At 43.0% G+C, this 20,546-nt stretch overlaps 1 protein-coding gene across 1 annotated transcript; it reads left to right on the plus strand.

The window, feature by feature from the left end:
• Positions 1-2,507: 2,507 nt before the first annotated feature.
• Positions 2,508-20,445, plus strand: GALR1 (galanin receptor 1). The gene is made up of 3 exons (XM_056854537.1): positions 2,508-3,179; positions 17,624-17,689; positions 19,956-20,445. The coding sequence occupies exons 1-3, from the start codon at positions 2,508-2,510 to the stop codon at positions 20,271-20,273; spliced, it is 1,056 nt and encodes a 351-aa protein (XP_056710515.1). The 3' UTR covers positions 20,274-20,445.
• The last annotated feature ends 101 nt before the right edge of the window (positions 20,446-20,546 follow it).

Below are 20,546 nucleotides of genomic sequence, written 5' to 3' on the forward strand. Positions count from 1 at the left end.
AAATAAATCATAGAATCACAGAGTTGGAATGGACCACCAGGGTCATCTAGTCCAACCCCCTGCACAATGCAGGAATTTCACAACTACCTCCCCCACACACACCCAGTGACCCCTATCCCATGCCCAGAAGATGGCCACGATGCCCTCCCTCTCATGATCTGCCTAAAGTCATAGAATCAGCATTGCTGACAGGTGGCCATCTAGCCTCTGCTTAAAAACCTCCAAAGAAGGAGCGCTCACCACCTCCCAAGGAAGCCTGTTCCACCGAGGAACCGCTCTGTTAGAAAATTCTTCCTAATAGAAAATTCTTCCTAATGTCTAGATGGAAACTCTTTTGATTTAATTTCAACCGTTGGTCCTGGTCCAACCTTCTGGGGCAACAGAAAACAACTGGACACCCTCCTCTATATGACAGCCCTTCGAGTACTTGAAGATGGTTATCATATCCCCATATGATAACCATCTTCTGATAACCAAAAGTCACTGGAAAAGACAGTCATGCTAGGAAAAGTTGAGGGCAGCAGGAAAAGAGGAAGACCCAACAAGAGACGGATTGACTCAATAAAGGAAGCCACAGCCTTCAATTTGCAAGATCTGAGCAAGGCTGTCAAAGATAGGACGTTTTGAGAATAAAGAATTTGTGGGAGAATGGGAGGCGTGGACAATATATTGTCAAAATGAATTTAAATTGGGAAGTATTGAAGGCTATGTTTTGTTCTAATTCAATTGATTAAGGTAGAAATACTATTAAGATTAATGATTTAGATTTTAAGAATTGCAACCTGATTTATACATGAAGCATTGTATTGAATTAGAAATTAAATGCAAAGGTGACAATAAAGTTATCAAAAGACAGAGGAGGAGAGAGGGGAAGTCAACGTAAATATGAATTAATTAGTTATATAGAATAGAGAAATATTGATTACATCATATAATTAGCTTAATGAATGATGGAAACTACTGTAATATAAAAAACAATTAAAAATGTCATTAAAAAAAGATAGGACATTTTGGAGGACTTTCATTCATAGGGTTGCCATGAGTCGGAAGCGACTTGACATCACTTAACACACACGCACATCATATCCCCATAAAGAGATTTTGGTTCAAGGGGGGGTGGGGAGAGAGAGAGATCCATTCTGAGTGCAATTCACAGTTCCAAGCTGGTGTTCTTTGGCTGGGGTCAGTTTCGCCTTGGATTTGCCACTGTTTTTGTTTTAATAATTTTTATTTTTCTTCATTTAATATATCCATAAAAACAATATAATAATAATAATAATAATAGTAAAGAGAAGAACAAATAGTATTCCAATTTAACAATCAAATGACTTCCCCCTCTCCCTGTCCCGTCTAAAATTAAATTGTATAATCTTTTGCTAACGGGACTAATCCCAATATCATTTTAATTAACCTGTTCTTGTCGTATCCAACATTGTTAAATCAATACCTAATTATAAAAATTAAAACAAAATACGAGTAAGGGATTAGATCGATGAGTAACCTTTAAAAGGGTCCCGTTAAAAAAATAATTTTCACAGTACATTCTCCAAGCCTCCCCATTCCCTCCCCCCCCCCAAAAAATTGTTCATTATCATTCTGATTTATCAAAGGTTTATCAAAGAACTCGGTCAGTTCCAGCATCTGGATTTGCCACTGTGTAGATGCACATTCCCCCTCCCCCCATCCCAATTCTCACAACTCGGCCACAAGACCCCCGTGCAGATGGGGGGAAAGCGCGCATCCCGGGAGCGGCGAGTCCAGGGCGGCACCTCCCGCCCACAAACGGCCCGGGCTGGGTGGCGGAAGGCGACCACGCCCCCTGTGGAGCGCAGGGCAGAGAAGCGGCGGGTCTTGACCGTTGGGCGACCTCAGCGCCGCCGCCGCCTCGCTGGGATCCCTCCGAGCCAGCGCTTCGGCTCGCCCAGCCCGGACTGGGCGGGCGGGCGAGCTCGAAGGCGAGGCGAGCGCGGCGTCGAGCCGGCCGGGGGTGGAGCTTGAGGGCGGGAGGGGGGCGGGGGGATGGGGCTCGAAAAGAGCCGGCGCGCGCGCGCGGCCGGGCAGTGGCGGCTGTGGCGACGGCTGCCTCGCCTCGCGCTGCTTGGCGCCGCTCGCTCGCCCGGCGGGAGAAAGGCGGGAAAGGCGAGCCGAACTCCTCCGCCAGCGTCTCCCTCCGCTTCTCCCGCGCCCACTGGAAGGAAAAGGAGTCCCCGCGTGGACTCTTTCTCCCTCCGCGCAGGGCGGTGGGGAAGTTTCCCTCTGGACTTCGAGGGGACTCCCCGTAGGGGCTGGGTGGCTCCAGCTGAGGGGAAGGGTCTGCTTGCCTTCTTCAGGGGGGAGGAGGAGGAGGCGTGGGGCTTGGCAGGCAGGCCCCCTCCAAGGAGTAGGGGGCAGGGTGGGTGGGCTGGGCCTGGCTCGGGTGGCCTGGGGTCCTCCCCACCTCCCCGCCAGGTTGGCCTGGGGGAGCCGCCCAGAGGATGGACCCAGAAGCATCCCTGGCCTCCCTCCCCATGAACCAGACCGGAGGCGTGGGCTCCAATGCCTCCTGGCCCTCCGGGGAGCACCCCCTGAAGGAGGAGGGTGCCGACTTCCTCTCGGATATCGGCGTGGAGAACTTTGTCACTTTGGTCGTCTTTGGCCTCATCTTTGCCTTGGGCGTGCTGGGCAACTCCTTGGTCATCACCGTGCTGGCCAGGAGCAAGCCGGGCAAGCCCCGCAGCACCACCAACATCTTCATCCTCAACCTGAGCATCGCCGACTTGGCCTACTTGCTCTTCTGCATCCCTTTCCAGGCCACCGTGTACATGCTGCCCAGCTGGGTGCTGGGCACCTTCATCTGCAAGTTCATCCATTACTTCTTCACGGTCTCCATGCTGGTCAGCATCTTCACCCTTTCGGCCATGTCCGTGGACCGCTACGTGGCCATCGTGCACTCCCGCCGCTCGTCGTCGCTGCGGGTGTCCCGTAACGCGCTTCTCGGCGTAGGGGTGATCTGGTTGCTGTCGATTGCCATGGCCTCCCCTGTGGCTCACTACCAGCGCATCTTGCATCAGGAGACCATGAACCAGACTTTCTGCTGGGAAATGTGGCCCAGTCAAGAGCACAAGAAAGTTTATGTGGTCTGCACCTTTGTCTTTGGATACCTGCTGCCTCTGCTGCTGATCTCATTCTGTTATGCTAAGGTGGGTGCAGGATTAACAAGCTACATAGAAAGTACCTCTGTCTAAGAGTCACACAATCTTCTGTGGGGGATGGGGTATGGCTCCAATAAAATGTAGACTGTGTGTGTTAAGTGCCTTCAAGTTCGACTCATGTCGACCCTATGAATCAGTGTCCTCCAAAACTTCCTATCTTTAACAGCCTTGCTCAGGTCTTGCAAATGTAGAGTAGTGCGGGGGGCATGTGTGTGTTATATCTTGCCTGTGGACACAGCTTTCAGGGTATGTGCAAGTGTGCATGGTGTAGACCGCGTACGAAGTATGGGAATAAGCTTGTGCAGTGACAGATGAGCAGTTAATGTTAAATGTAAAAGATTCCAGTACGTAAAGGCATAATGTTCACTTCGAATGTCCCGTTGGGTGCAAAACAAAATGTGTCATATGGAAAAATAGAAACCAGGCTCGGAGGAGCTGTTCCTTAAATGTACAGTATGCGCAAAGGAAATGAGTGTGTGAGTGCATACACACATGAAGAAATAGAGGAGGTGTATAGGGCAGACCTTCACAGACAAAAGTACAGTAAAAAATTGTATAAGCAGAGGAATAGCATGACTGATAGAGCAGTGGGAAAGTCACCAGGATCTACAGGTTTTGTGTGTGTGTGTGTGTGTGTGTGTGTGTGTGTATGCACATGTTCACACAGCAGGAGTTTGGTGAAAGACATAAAGAAAAGTTATGGCAGAAAACTAAAAATGACAGGGTTTTAACTCTGCCGTACAAGTAAAATGGTAAAGTTACACTTCCAAGGGATTTTATTGAGTATGCAACAGACTTACATATTGTTATATACCGGCTAGTTCATGCAAAGCTTTAACAGAAAACTGCATAAGTACCGCAAAATCTGAAATAGAAATATGTTTATTTGTGAGGGGAGAGGCTCAAGGACTTCAAGAAAGATCCAAGTAAGTATAGTAATGGCAAGTCTGGAAGTATAATTTAGCACATTACAATTGAGATACCTTCCCAGTCCAGTAGTAAGACACATTTTTGATAACTTGTTCAAAATGCAGTCTTATGTGTACTGAAAAATTCAGTTTCAGCTGTCTCACTGCATTATGGAGGGTAGCATGTTCTACTTCTTATCCTATTCTGGTCCAAAAACCTGGTGTACGCTGCTTCATGTTAAGATCTCTCACCAATGTGTGACAGTGTGAATCATCTGTCGGGAGACACGCAGTTGAACACTCCTGAAATCTGTCCCTCATCCCTTCAGTTACCAGTTGTACTGACCGTATCAAAAGAAAAGGTTTGTGACCGGAAGCCTGACATCTTTTGATAGGTGGGGAACATGGAATGCAACCCAAGACTATTAAAATCAGTGGGAGTTTGGGGGCTATGGATTGTTCTCTGGGAAAGCAACAAAGGATCTCAGCCGGGCAGTTCCTAACACTGCTTCCCAGATATCAGTGAAGCTCTACTATTGACTTCAGTAGTTCAGGAGAACGTCTCTAACAACTACTAGGCAATCTGTCTGACTGTCTGATTGAAATAGCAAGGATCAATAGGAACTATAGGAGCTGAAGGGACAGAGCCATTGCAGAGCCAAAATTCGTCACCCCAGTTCATTTCTGATCAAAGGACCACTCTATTTATTGCACTAGTTTGTATCCTTGAATGAACAGTAATGTAGGTGTCTTGTCAACTAGTAAATTGGCTTTATACATACTGGACAGTCACTTTAATCCATCAGTAGCCAAAGCATCATTGAAGTATGTATGTCTATATTATAAAAACATAATGACGGTTGGAACTGGTTCTTTAAACTAACTAACATGTAAAAACACACATTTTGCTATTAGCCCAAATTTCTGGATTAACTCACTGTGAAGCAGAAAACCTTGATGACAAGGCATGTCATCTTATGTTTTTCAAAATGCTTGTCAGTCATTTATGACTCCTTATACAAGTTTACGTTGATATCATTTATCATCTTGAGCCTACGTTTGCAATATCAAAATAATTCAAACTTGTTATTAGTTCCTGTGGGTAGCATGGCTCAAGATGATAAAGCATGCAAGATATAACACAATCCTATGCACATATGGTGTGAGGGGAGTGTCATCAAGTTGCAGCCAATTCATAGCAGTCCGGTAGGGTTTCCAAGGCAAGAGGTGAACAGAGGTAGTTTGCCATTGTCTGCCTCTGCGTAGCAACCCTGGACTTCTTTGGCAGTCTCCCATCCAAGTACTAATCAGGGCTGACCCTACTTAGCTTCTGAGATCGGATGAGATCGGGCTAGTCTGGGCCATCCAGGTCAGGGCAAACACATATACTGGGAACAAATAATTACTGTATATGGGAGGGGGAGAGTTAAGTGTAGGATTGCAGAATAATGGTAGAGGAGACATAGAGAAGTTGCTTTATTGCTTTTAGATAATTTTGGAACTGAACGTATAACATTATTATATCACTGCTATGCACTGAAGTGCTCTAGTGTAATAGCCGGTATTCCTATCCTAAAATCTAACTGCTGGAACAAGAATTAAGCTATAAGTACAGTTCCCTGTCCAATAGCCTTCAAGCCAGTCTAGAAAGTTTTTTTGGGGGGGTGGGGTTGGTCCACAAAAATGTTGCTAGCTGTTAAAACAATCCACTGTGTGAGAGCCACTGTGGTGTAGTGGTTAAGAGGGGTTGACTAGTATCTGGGAGACATGGGTTCGAATCCCCACTCGCACCATGGAAGTTCACTGTGTTACCTTGGGCCAGTTACACACTCTCAGGCTGACTTCTCACAGGGTTGTTGTGAGGATAAAAATGGAGGAGAGGAGAATGATGTAAGTCGCTTTGAGTCCCCACTGGGGAGAATGGCAGGATACAAATAAATTAAATTTATAAATATGTGGAGCTTTGACTGTGCTGCTAGATCAAATGAAACGACCTTGACAGTATTGTTCCTTTCAGGACTGGTAAGCAGGGATTTATTTTTTGTTGGCTTTGGCTCATGGTAAATCCGTATGAAAAAAAAATCTCCCTATCTTTATCTCACCTCCTTACAGGCAGACCAGCTCAATAAGTAACAGGGAATATCTTCTGCTATATCCTCATCGCAGTAACAGTTCTTTTGGTTAATTGAATTTTTTTTCTAAACTGCTCATCTAAGATAACTGATTGCATTTTCTGAAACCACAGGATCTTCAAAACTCTCCTAATGGGAAATTCAGAAAGATGCATTAAATAGCATTTAATAATTGTTCAATTTAAGCATGTAATACCAGGGGGACAATTTTATATGTTTGAGCATGGCTAATTTCAATTGAGACAGAATATCTTTTATTCCGTTTTTAAATATCACTTTGGCTGCTTCCTATTTCATACCAGTGAAATAAGTCTGGGGAAAATACTGTGGGATTGCACTAATCTTTCCATATTCTGGGTTCAAGTAATAGCCTTTCAAGTGGCTATGAAAGGTTTGCTCCTGGAGGCTAAGTTTAGACCAGGAATCCTTTACGTGACACCTGCAGGCAGCTGACAGTGTGCTTCTTGGTGCCCACTTGCTGCCAGGGCCGTAGCTGGAGGGGTGGGGTAGCCACCTACCCTGTGGCATGCAGAGAGGGTGGCAGAACTGCCTCTTCTACAGGAGGAGTGGGCCATGTAGGAAGGGCAGTTCTGCTGCCCCTCTCTGTGTGCCACAGGGGCAGCGACTGCTGCCCTAGTTCATATCCCTTTCCACACTACTTTTTATTACTTTTTAAGTTCCTTTCTTTTTAGCCCTGCTCACATCTGCAGGGCTAAACACACCTGCATCCTGCCTGTATGTTCATCCATCTGTATGAAAGAGTCAATAAACACTGAATGAGAGTCAATGAAACTGGGGACCAGTACATGTTCAGCTGTGTATGTGTTTGCTGTAGCATGAGAATGACTCAACATCATACAAAGAACAATCAAGTGTACACTGTACAGGGAATTATACTTGCATTCAGTGTAAGCTGTGATCAGGGCTTTTTTTGTCCTTTGCCCCATTCCATTCACACTCATCTTGGCAACTTTTTACATTTCCCTTTCTCCATCTTTCTGCTCTTCAGCCCGTACAGTTTCCCCATTTAAACTGAGGTATGCTCAAAGTAATGGGAGGATTGAAGGGTTTTGGTGGTGGTGATGGGATTGGTGTGGAGTGGAGCCTAGCTCTAGGTGCTTACTTCAAAGTCTAGAGAGCATCCAAAGGATATTGGGTGCCTGAGTTCCCAGCTTGGCTTCTTTTATCTTCATTAGTGTCTTCATTATTTGCTTGAAACTAGTTTACAACAGCAACAGCTGTATCACCAGCAGAAAGGAAAGGTTGGAGAGGGACTGTCATTATGAGAAGTGAAAGTAAATATGAAAAGAGATAGAAGAGACAAGAAGGGAGGGGAACGTGGCTCAGTGGTAGAGCATTTGCTTGGCATGCAGAAGGTCCCAGGTTCAATCCCCAGCATCTCCAGTTAAAGGGACCAGGTAAGTAGGCAATGTGAAAGACCCCTGCCTGAGACCCTGGAGAGCCGCTGCCAGTCTGAGTAGACAATACTGACTCTGATGGACCAAGCATCTGATTCAGTATAAGGCAGCTTCATGTGTTCAAAGGAAGAAAAGTAGGAAAATGGAGGATTTACACTCCTTCATTGTCAACCAGGCAAAATCAGCCCACAGTCTTACACCTGTCACATCCAGAATCTCTTCAGGTGCACAACAAATAAAATTCAATGCACACAGGCTTGTGGATTATTTCAACCGGATTCCCTAATCAAACTCCCCTTCGGAGAGTGAATAAGGCCACTCACGATAATTTATTTTAGTTCGACAAATGCTGGTAAACTTGGACACTGCATTGTTATATTTTAAATCATTTTATTTTTATCCGCAGCGGCTAGAAAGCCTCTGTAAAGGCGCCGCAGCTACATCGCTCCCAGCCGCCGCGCATCCACTCCCCCCTTCAGGAATGGGCTGCCCATATATATGAGGACTGGGCAAAATCCAATACACAACTTCCCTCAAATGTAAATTCCAATGCAACCATTCTGTGGAGGGACACGCTCCCCTTTCTCAAAATTCAAAAAGTCCTCACAGAGTCAATGTATGTCTTCTCTGGTTTAGGCAATCTCTCCATTCCTACAAAGAACAATATCATAGGATAACTGAAAATAGGGGCATACACTCCTGTCATCATAGGCAACATCTATGTTTCCAAATGAAGAGTCACTGTAATCATGAACTTAGCAGCAGCTAAGAGAATAATTTGAGCCTCAATTACTTTATGGATAGTGAATATATATTTTTTACCCATGTTGTGCTTGCAGAGGTTGAGACATACAGCCTTCAGTCAAATATACTGGATTGACAGAATCAAAAGTATATTCCAGTGACTGGATTCCAAAAGGTGAATCTGCACATAATGGAACTTAGGTCTTTTACCCAAAAAAAGTGTCTTCTTCTTTTATACCTAGTGTGTCCTTGTGATAATAATTTCCCAGGACTACAAAAAAAGACATCTCAAGCACCGTACCTGCCAAAAAGGCATCTCTTCAGTCCACTCTACCTTCTTCAGTCAACTCTACCTCAGGAGAAAAGCAGATATATAAATATTCTAAATAAATCAATACTTGTGCAAAAAAAGAAAAAGCATAGGAGTAGGTAATCTTCACAAAGCAGGAAAGTCTATTTGGCTTGATATGGATTGTAAACATTGAATTCTACTATAATATAATTGAGTGATCTAGTGTAGCACCTTATTTAATTTTTCTGATTGTAATAATATTGTTATTAGTTACATAGGCACAGTATCAATAGTGCACAGTGTGTCCAAGTTGACAGTGTGCACCAGAAGTTATGGCCAGCCCTACCCACCATATTGGGCCACTTGATTGATTGATTGCTGGGAGCATGGCCAGCTCTACCCAGCAGGCAGATTGTGTAGAATTCAATGGATTTCCCAAATCAAACTGGAAACGTGTATTATTATAGAATTTCTGTCTCTTTGCTTAACCCACACTCTATAATCCTTCCCTGAGCCTCAAAGCCATATTTCATTGGTAGCAGCCAAGTGAATAGGTGTGGACACTGATATCTCCTAAGGAGGTTTTGTTTTTGAGCCCCTCCCTCTCCCTCAAGAGCCAAGAGCTACTTTCTGTTCCACGCATGCAACCTATAATGGTCCTTTCCCGGGCCGAAAGGGCTTAGGAGGCTGCCTAAAGGTGGCTCCTCCCCTGGCTGTGCATGGGAACGCCCTGGGAACACCCCGGGGAGGATGGTGCACGGAAGTGCCGGCGAGGCTGTGCAGGTGTCCTTGGGTGGTGCTGCCATGACAGTACCTAGAGGATGGCGTCCGCCCCTCCCCCAGCATCCATGCCACCCTGGGCGGCCTAAGTGGTACAGGCCCAAATGCCAGTGCAGCCCCTTCCTGGCCTCCTGAGGACTATTGTCCTTTAGGGTCAGGAATGGACTGTTAATCTTAAGGTGCTGCAACACTTCCATTTTATTTATTTGCTTTGCCTATAGTTCACTTTTCTCTCTGAAACTCAAAGTGAATTACAGGATATAAAGCAGTGCACTGCAGAAAGACAGCACATAACAACAATTGAATAATGCTATAGAACCAAGATGAATTGAAGGACAATGAAAATAAGCTATCCGAGGCAAGGTATACAATAAACAATGCAGAAGGTGAATTACATGGTATAGGTCAATGCAGAAAAAAGCAGGTGATACCTGCAGTAATCATTGCTGCAGTAGACTAAACCCTCTGGAAACATAATGTTTAGCCATTGTATCAGTTAAATATATGGGATAACTATTTCTATATCAATGGTGTTATAGTACATGCAAATAGGAATGATAATGCTAATGTTCTATCATAGTAGAATCCTACCCATAATTTTACTGGAAAAAATTGTCTTCTGCAGGTACCTACTATTCAGAGTTGTTTTAAAGTTAGGGGTGCAGTCAGTTAGCATTCTAGACCTTTTCGATAATGGATGCCGGTGTGTTTTCAAGCTAACTATAATAACCCAAATAGATTTTTCCTTTCCAAGAAGGCCTTTTGAATCATATAAGTCCAGTGAATATCTCTGGCATCATAGATCAATACATGTTAAAAAATTTCCTGCACTTTTAGTGCACCTCAGACAGCACCCTGCCTGTGAGATTTTATTGAAGCACCATTCTCTTTCAGCTTTTATAGCAAGTGGTTGATGTTGAAAAAAATCTGCCCTCCACAATCACAAGCAGTATAAGGAAAGTAAAACTGGAGTCCTTATGCAGCAGGTTTTTCAGAGATTTGCTTTTCTGAACAAGTATTAATGTAATTATTCTGTTTTACATATACCAATAAAACACCTCTTCCTCAGTCTGTGCATACATTAATTACTTTAATATCATTTTGAATGTGTGAGAATCCAGTCCTGAATGCTCTTTTGTAAACAAATGAATCTGCCTAACATGAGTGCCATCTTCTCATAAGCTAAATAATTCTGCTGAAAAGTATGGCCTTTTTCGTATCTTGTTTCTGATCTTCCTTTAATATGTAGATGCTGTTTTAAGCACTGTGCAGCACCGTGGATGCTAAATGGTAACTGAGTGAAGATATTTGCAGCATAATAATGGGCAATACCATACAAAAATATTTCTTTAAAAGAAATTAATAAGTAGCCAAGGATTGCAGAACTCCCACTAGCAGCTAGTGGTGATTTCACGCTGGGAACTCTGGTTTCTACAATCGTCGAGATTAGAATGAGGAAGCGTTACTTGGTCACCCTCACTCTTCTGCAACAGACCAACCACCAAATGCCCAGCCCCCTTTTCAATTATTGTCTTCATGATATCCGTTTGTTGAATGTAATTGTGTAAGGTCTGCATACTGAAACATCAATCAAGTCCAACTGAACTGAATTGCGCTATTCCCATTGAAGTCAAATAAGTCTTATTTTAGTCCCATTGGTTAATTTGTCCCATTGGTTTCAAATGGATTTAAGAATGACCAAGGCTACAATACTGAGGGGGATGGGCTGAAACTCCACAGGAGCTGGCATGACCCTGTGGCGGCATAAGTGCCCCTTTAACCAGGGATAAGGGGCACTTACGCCATCACAGGTGGCATCCATGCCGCGCCAGAAAACCATGGAGCTGCGCCGGCTTCTGCCACCAGTGCAGCTATGCCAGCAGGGAAATCCCAGAAGTGGGAGCCTTCATCGGCATGGGGGGGCATTCCTGGGGGCAGAGCTGCCTTTAGGCAGCTTCCAATTCCCTTTTGCCCCGGGAATGCCCCCTTGCGCTGTGGTGTTGCTACGCCACCTTTTTTGGTGGCTCAGTCTCGCTTTAGTCTATGGGGGCATTTTCCTATTCTTTATTTTTTAAATGGCTTTAATTTTCATTTTGGCGTCTGTGGTGGTGGTACGGCTCCACTGCTCCTGGCCCCCATCTCTCTACCCCCTCCCCTTTGGATTGCACTGCCTGTTTGGTTGGAATTGGGATATTGTTAAACAATTATGATAGATTTACTGTGACAAATACTCAAATATTTATGTCTGTTGCAGTTCAGACCATTGGCTTTGTTTTCAACTATGACAAATTAATAAAAACATTAGGAATTAATTTGTCCTTACTTTTATCTCTAAAAATAGCACAACAGGATTGCCTGTAATGTACAAAGAGCCTGAGCATTGTGAACTCCGCAAATGCTGATTTATATCCTTGGTATATCTCAAAGCATCTAGAAAAGATAAATTTCAATTGTTGTTGCTAGGCTAAGCTTTGTTCTTGTGGGGTAGGAATTCATCACAGTAGAATAACCTCATATTTATGAGAAAAATAATTATAGGGTTGTATCCAAAGATTACCATCCATGAGTTGAAGGCACTTTTCATATATAGGTACCAATTTTCCTTAAGCTGCAGCCCCTTCCCCACATCTCAGTACTGTTCTGCAAACCACTTTGAAGGGTCTGCTAACTTCTGAAGCTGCTTTTGTGGGGTGGGCAGCCCTGGAAAGGCAATTGATAACCCCCCGTGCACAAGAAGAAGACACTTTGTTTATAATAGCATAACTATAATAAAACTAATGGCACAGTATGAAGTCAAATGAAATGAAAAATTATGTTGCAGTTAATGCATACCCTGATATTACTATTAGTGTAATGTGAAACTCATAAATAAGACTGATGCCACAGATTATGCTTTGTAGGGTAATAGTTTCATATGCTTTCCTTTAAGTATTTTGTAACAGACTTCGATTAGATTTAATGATGCATAAGTTTAAACTGACATTTCCCATAACTTGTTCTTAGTAAAGGTGTAGCCAATGAAATGAGTGAAAGAACCGATAAGCAAAATATTGTTTTAAGTCAGACAGAATAATCACATAATCAGCATAATGTCTACGATTCATTCCAAAAATCCAAAGGGCTGCCAAAAGAAGCTGGTAGGAAGAAACAAATATGGCTCATCATTTCTGCAATTTCTCTCTATTGTCTAAAATTTAAAGCATAATTACTGTAATCTTAGTAAAACAGTGGCACCCCGACTTGTACTCCAACGACTTTTCGATCTCTAAGAGTTTTAAAAGTTTTTGCTCTCAAAACAGGAGAAGACAGTAGTATCTATAAAGGCATACATCTGTGATTCTTTGATGCAAGACTTTATTTTTTTCGCAACTGAATGCTTTAAAATATGAAAATCCTGCTTGAGAACAAAAAGTAAGTGGATAGCAAGTTGAGATGAGTAGAAAATTAACTTGAGCAATGATACTAAATCTCCAGGAGTGGCTTTAGTAGAAAATTAACTTGAGCAATGATACTAAATCTCCAGGAGTGGCTTTAAAGTTGTTTCTTAATTTTCTCTGCCATTCAATGCATCATTATTTCAGTATTAATAAGATAGTTTGATAGATTTATGCCTCTTGCCTTTTAAGATAATTCAGTTTCTTTACTCATCTTGAGCTGCTGAAAATACTGATGTGTTTTATACAAAGGGTGAGCATACCTAGTAGTCATGTTTTTCCACGATGAAGTGATAAGGTCTCATAACATTTAAAATTTGGCTCGACTCCAAAAATCTGTTTTTAATGCCGAGATTCAGTTGTTGGGTCTGAAGTAGTACTATTAAAAACAGAGTGTCAGCACATGTGAATCACTTCAGCCTCTGGCTACCAACCTCCAGTTGGGCCTGGAGATCTTCCAGAATTGTAACTGATGTCCAGACTACAGAGATCAGTTCCCCTGGAGAAAATGACTGCTTTGGAGGGTAGACTGTATGGCTTTATACCCTGCTGAGGTCCCCCAAATCGCTCCCTGCCCAGGCTCAACCCCATATCTCTATGAATTACCCAATCTGGAGCTGGCAGCTCTACTTCACCCCCTCCCTAAGTAATTAGAGCTAGCTGGGGAGCAAGGCAAGTGGGTATACATCCTTGGTGAAGGATAGGGCCCTGCCTTCAGTGACCACAAACCTTTGCTCTTTCTCCTTCCTTCCTTCCTTCCTTCCTAACCGCCAGTCTGAGGGGGGTTTGGCTGACACCTTCAGAGCAGTCTGAATGAGGTGAGGGTTTAGCTGGAATTTTCCTGTTGACATCTGACCATCATGACAACCTGATTTTCAAATAAAAGGCAGGGTTTGTGAACCCCCCCAAGCTCAGTCTCACTCAGTGCCCTCATATATGTATTAAAGAGCATGGGTGAGAGACTAGAACTTTGTGGCAACCCACAAGACACCCCACAGTGACGTCGCTTTGGCAACGACAACACTGAGATGCTGGTGTAGGCCTTCCCCATTGCTGGTAAGTTCCCCTTCTAGCCAGCTGATTGTCAGTGGGGTAGCGGGGCCTTGGAGCAGGGCGATGGCAAACCTATCGCTAATTGGTCCAACAGTATCAACAGCATCCCCATTCAACTTTAGACAAAGGTTATCCACCAGTGCAATTAAAGCCATCCCAGGCCTCAAGCCAGAATGAAATGGGTCAAGGGCAGATGTGTCAGTCGGGAAACCCTGGAGCTGCTCTGCCGCCACAAGATCTATCTAGAAAAAGTAAATTGGAGACTGGTCTGTAATTGGCCACTTCATCCCTAGCCAATTAAGGTTTTTTGAGCAGAGGTCTAATAACTACCTTCTTTGCACTCTGTGGAGGATACTCCTTGATGGTGAACTACCGTAAACATTTGGGAAGGGGTAGGCTAAACAAACAAATAAACAAAGCTACATTCTTTGTTGTATAATTGAATTATCAAAAAACTGCATTAATATACGTCATATATCTATGTCGTGGGTCTGCCTGCTAACACTTCCTTAGATAAAGAGTAGATGGAGAAAGCCAGACCCCGCCCTTGGATGCTGCAGGAAAACCCAGTGGACAAGGAGGAGATTTAGGTATTTTATGCATGGTCGCTTTAACCTCCTTTGTTCCAATCACGAAGCAGTGTGTAAAGAGGCAGGGATTCAAGTGCTTCCTGCTACCTCGGAGCTCTTTCTGAGCAAAAGAAAGGCTTTTTTAAAATGAGGCTTGGATTCTCTCCCCTGCCTTTCTTTCAGATTGCTCCATTTTTTGTTTTTTGTTCTTAAAATTCTTTTTTTATGTGGCAGTTGGGTCTGGGGGGGAAGGAAGTCTTCTCTCAGGGTGAGTTGGGAAGTCAGCCAATTACAGGGCAGCATTTAAAGGGATGAGACTTGATTTGAACTTGGGAGACTGCTTTTCTGTATACATGCCTCCATTAGCACACAGTTTCATCCCTGATCATTCCAGCCAATGCATACAGTTTCCCCCAACCCAGGTTACTTTGATCCTGGTTGAAATGGGGAATAAAAGAGGTTAAAGCGAGCATGCATAAATGACCCTTATCTTGCAAGGGAATTGTAAGGGGCACTGATATGCAACTCTTGCAAAATTAATATTGTTGATGTGAATTCCTCTCCCCCCAATTGCTTCTGAAACCTTGTGATAAGAACACTTTATATCATTATAGATGAAATGGGCAAGAACTTAAACAGTCTACAGGGCATGAGATAGATGCAAAAAAAATATGGGTGTTGACAAGTTACGAATTGCATTTCTGGCTGTGAAGATCAAATCCAAACCCAAACTAAAATTCTTATTGAAATATCTCACCTCACACAGTCAAAAGGATTTTGTAATCACCAGTCTGATGTGGAACTAACAAGTAAAACAAGCGACGCCACAAAGGGTGACAGGGGAACTCAGATGCGCCAGAGACTTCCATGGAAGAGACTTAGAATCTGTTGAAACAAATGTCCACAGCATATCATGCACAGTTCTTTAGACCTGCTAAAATTGGTGTATCAACAGTTTTCAGTGTCTTTGGGTTTTTAAAAAATGAAGTGCAAGGGAAGTATATGCTATGTTGTCTTTTAAGTTTTTACATGTATTTTACATGTAACAATACGTACAGATTTGAGTTTGTTTGTATATAACACTTAAGCCTCACATAAGCATAGTCAAATATTTAAGGATTTGTCGCTATTGGGCCATAAACTTAACATGAGGGACTTTAAAGATATTTTACCTACAAATAGTTGATACAAATTAATATGTGAAAACAATGAAGAAAATGATGCCCAATCAAATCAACATGGTGAGTGAAAGATATGTATCACTGAAGTGACCAAAAGTTTGAAACACCACTCAAAGAATCCAGATAGAGGGTTAGATCGTTTTCTTGTTGACTACACTGTTAATTTAAGAGATCTATATCTAAGGAAGGGTTGTGAGCGCTCACTTACATCTTTAAAAAAAAAACCAACAACTTAAAAGTTATGATTTAAAGGTATCCATTGTTGCAGATGCCTTGATTTTATTCTTCTGACTATTTAGCTATGTATTTATTTCTTTATGTTTAGTATCTCAACCTAATAAATATGCTTAAGAATCTATGTTATCAGGTAACCATTGAAGATAAGAATCTTTATGTTCTGACTTCAAGACTCATGAAATAGAATTTATTAAAAAAAAATTGCAAGTCGTACTCAAACTATAGACAGTTGTTAACTTGATATGTACCTAAAATGTAAACATAAATAATAATAAGAATCACCATTATCAACTTGCTGAAATATCAGTCTGTACTTTTATGTATGTTCAACTTTATTTATAGCAAACACAGGAAATGCTCACAATCTGATGTTTTCACATGAGTCCCAGATAGGGTTGCAACTCTAGGTTGGGAAATTCCTGGAGATTTGGGGGTGAAGACTGGGGATTTGGGGGTGGAGAAAGAAGGGGAGGGACCTCAGCAGAATAGAATGCCATGGAGTCCACCCTCCAAAGCAGCCATTTTCTCTGGGGGAACTGATCTCTGTAGTCTGGAGATCAGTTGTAATTCCAGGCCCCACCTGGAGGTTGGCAACCACAGTCCCAGAAGCTGGTATGTAAACTGTGATTCAGACAATCTGCTTGGTAAGCAACTCTCATAGTGGAGCCATTGCTGTGAGGTAATGTTTCTACAAGCTTCCAAGTGACAAATTGGCCTAAAGCATATAATGCTTCTTCTTTTATTACAATTAAGTGTGTAATCCTAAATGGGGGGGGGGGAATGGAAAATGAAGAAGAAGAGTTGGTTTTTATACGCCGACTCTCTCTACCACTGAAGGAAGAATCAAACCGGCTTACAATCACCTCCCCCTCCCCACCTACCTGACAGAGCTCTAAGAGAGCTGTGACTAGCCCAAGCTGGCTTCATGTGTAGGAGTGGGGAAACCAACCCGGTTCACCAGATTAGAGTCCGCCACTCACGTGGAGGAGTAGGGTCCACCGCTCCAAACCACTGCTCTTTAATCACTACACTACGTTGGAGCAGCACAGAAGCCGGCATGACCCCCTATGCCAGCGTGTCACTCTGGTCCATCCAGAGTGGCATGGACGCTGGCACAGGGTGACTTACTCTGGCCCCCGGGAATGGTACAGGCCTTGGGCGCCAGTGCTACCACCCCATCTTCTGGGGAGCATTCCCGGGGCAGCTTCCTAAGCTGAAAACACATCATTTTACAGGCATCGAGATGCACTTGCAAAATTGTGGCACAGCCCCGTGGAACTCTATGGGGAGTTCCACGGGGTTCCCCCCCCTCAAACGTCCTTTTAAATCCTTTTTTTGGCTTGCTGTGCTGGCAGTAAGCTGCTGTGGAGGCACCACAGCGGCACTGCCTCTGGCCACCACCAACACATATACCTTTAGGAATGGGTTGTAACTTTACAAATTTGTAATACATTTATTTGGATGAAAATCCTATTGATTTCTTCCAAGAAAATATATTTAGGATGACAATGTATTTGCTTCATAACTCTCCCCCCCACCCCCACCCCACACACATGTAAGGAAAAGTGGAGCGCAGTCTGTACTAACTAAATGTGTAAAATATACATTCTTCAAGCAAATCAACCAACTGTGAGAATATTTTTTAACAAGATTTAAAATGAAAACTGTAAATTAATCTTTTTAGGTCCTCAATCATCTGCATAAAAAGCTGAGAAACATGTCAAAGAAGTCAGAAGCATCCAAGAAAAAGGTAAATATTTTGTGCTTCCTGCTTCTTGTGTTGCTTGTACATTAGTTATCCAGAATAATGAATTATCTCTTAATTATTTCTTGTGCCTGTATGCTGTAAATGTGCAATAAGCAGTACAAAAACAGAGATAGATGAATGAGGGACAATTAGAATTTGTTCACAGTTCTCAGTATTTGCAAATCTATCCTGAAAAATACCGAATGAGAGAACAGCTGGGTTAAGAAAAGTGGTCCATTTAATCTGGGTTAAGAAAAGTGGTCCTGTTTCACACTGTGGCCAACCAGTTGGCCTGGCTTGTTCATTGAAAATCTTTGGAATTACAGTTCTCAACATTTGTCAATCTATCCTGAAAAATATTTCTTGAGAGAACAAATAAGAGAACAGCTGGGTTAAGAACAGTGATCCAGAAGGGCCGTTCTTATGTTCTGACGATCTTTCCAATTAATGGGGCAGCTGATATTTGGAAAAACGTTAAAATGCAAGTTTTTTTTAAAGGTAAGTGATAGGCTCCACTTCAGAAAAGGCATATCTCTTCTCTCATACACAGAGAGAATGGAATGCCTGTTTTAATTTTAGATCATGATGGATAGCCTTGTTAGTGTGTCTGTAGCAGTAGAAAAGATTCCAGTAGCACCTTAAAGACTAACAAAATTTCTGGCAGGGTATGAGCTTTTGTTGAGTCACAGCTCATTTCTTCAGATACAGCTAGAATGTTTTAATCTTAGTAGAGGTATCCCTCCCCGCTTTCACACTTCCCTTTCAAGAACACAGTGTCAAAGACTCGGGTGTGCGTGACTTCACAGAATCATAAGAGTTGGAAGGGACCACCAGGGTCATCTAGTCCAACCCCCAGCACAATGTAGGAAATTCACAACCACCTCCCCCCCACATTCCCCAGTGACCCCTGCTCCATGCCCAGAAGATGGCCAAGATGCCCTCCATTCATGATTTGCCTAAGGTTATAGAATCAGCATTGCTGACAGATGGCCATCTAGCCTCTGCTTAAAAACCTCCAGGGAAGGAGTTTCCCACCTCCCGAGGAAGCCTGTTTCACTGAGGAACTGCTCTAACTGTTAGAAAATTCTTCCTAATGTCTAGATGGAAACTCTTTTGATTTAATTTCAACCCGTTGGTTCTGATTTGCCTACCAAGTAAAGATACTTCTCTCTCCAGGGCCCCATTTGGAGAGAAAGGCAGGGCGTAAATGAAGTAAATAAATCAAGTGTTATTTTATATGCAAATGAATGCAGAGTTTGTCAACTAAAATGCTTACGAGTGATCACCGTAGCAACTAACATTTCCACACATTCTTCCTTTGCCTCCAGTGCAGTGGGAATGTAAACAGGTTTATGCCTCCCCCTCTCTACAATATCGTGTGTGTGGGGGGGATGGAGCATACAAATGATGTTCCTTTTTCTCCTATATGGCTGAGTGCCAGCATAAGAAGTCCCTATACCCAGGACCCAGGAAACAAGAGAACTGCCATTTCCCTTTCCCCTTTGCTTACTTGGGAGCATCAACGTTTACATACCATGGCTGCCACTTGGTTCCTTCCCTTGGCCCACAGCTGTCGTTTGATGGCGAGGAGGCCCAGCCCCTCCAACAGCATCCCGGTGCTTCCCCCAGCCCAGCTGTCTTCTCTTCTGGCCAGGCTGCTAGGAGAGCCCCGTTGCCACTTGGAGTGGGGAAACAATTCCAGTTCACCAGGTTTGTGTCCGCCACTCATGTGTAGGAGTTGGGAATCAAACCTGGTTCTCCAGATCAGAATCCGCTGCTCCAAACCACTGCTCTCAACCACTACACCATCCTGGCTCTCTAGTCCAGCATCGTGTTTCACATAGCAGCCACCAATTGCCCTGGAGGACAAACAGGGCATAGAGGCTGAGGGAGGATTTTTTGAAGATAATTTTATGATTATCACAGACTTTCAAGTTTAGATTAATTGTATTTTTTATCAGTTTGATATTATATTAATACAGGTGGGTAACTCACATGAAATTATGGGGGAGCTAAACTAACCCTTTTCTGTATTTCCCCCTTGATTCCTCTGGCTTCTAAGCAGTTTACCGTTAACTTCTCCTTGTGGCTTGCCTTATGTGGGGGGACAAGCAGAGAGAGGAGACAGGTGAATGAATGTGCACTACTTCAGTGTACTTCAATAATATATATGATAACTGACTTCCATTCTGTTCTTCCTCATGGATATTGGTAATGAATTCTAAGCCTATATTGTATGACATCTTGTTTCTTTACCTTTTTGTCCTAGACAGCACAGACAGTCCTGGTAGTGGTGGTGGTTTTTGGAATCTCCTGGCTACCGCATCACATCATACACCTCTGGGTTGAATTTGGAATTTTCCCACTGACTCAAGCATCATTTATCTTCAGAGTGATAGCTCATTGCCTGGCTTATAGTAATTCTTCTGTGAATCCTATTATATATGCATTTCTCTCTGAGAATTTTCGGAAGGCTTATAAGCAAGTGTTTAAATGCCATATAGGTAACAAAGTACCTCTGAATGAAGTTAAAGAGAGTAAGAGTAATATTGACACACCGCCATCTACCAATTGTACACATGTTTGAGCAGCAAAAATAAATGCCTTTATCTCTAATTGTGGTTTTTCATCTGAGTGGACTTGTAAAAAAGCACAAGAGCTCCCACAAATGAGTAAGTATTTTAAGGTTCATGTTGATAAATTATATTCAGTTTATTGAACTTCTGTTTGCAATAACAGCTGGTGAAGAGGCAAAGGTTTAATATGAAAAAAAAAACTTGGTTCCTAATATCCTTTTTCCTGGCATTATTTTAAAGACCACAGTCTTTTAAAAATATTATGCCAGAGAACTAAGTAAGAC

This window comes from Euleptes europaea, chromosome 8 (assembly GCF_029931775.1).
Source record: "Euleptes europaea isolate rEulEur1 chromosome 8, rEulEur1.hap1, whole genome shotgun sequence".
Classification (NCBI taxonomy): Eukaryota; Metazoa; Chordata; class Lepidosauria; order Squamata; family Sphaerodactylidae; genus Euleptes; species Euleptes europaea.

Excerpts from the sequence above, each read along its gene's own strand:
- GALR1 (XM_056854537.1), top strand. The coding sequence starts at position 2,508 with ATGAACCAGACCGGAGGCGTGGGCTCCAATGCCTCCTGGCCCTCCGGG. Across the intron at positions 3,180-17,623 it reads TCTCATTCTGTTATGCTAAG|GTCCTCAATCATCTGCATAA; the intron begins GTGGGTGCAGGA and ends TAATCTTTTTAG. Across the intron at positions 17,690-19,955 it reads CAGAAGCATCCAAGAAAAAG|ACAGCACAGACAGTCCTGGT; the intron begins GTAAATATTTTG and ends TTTTTGTCCTAG.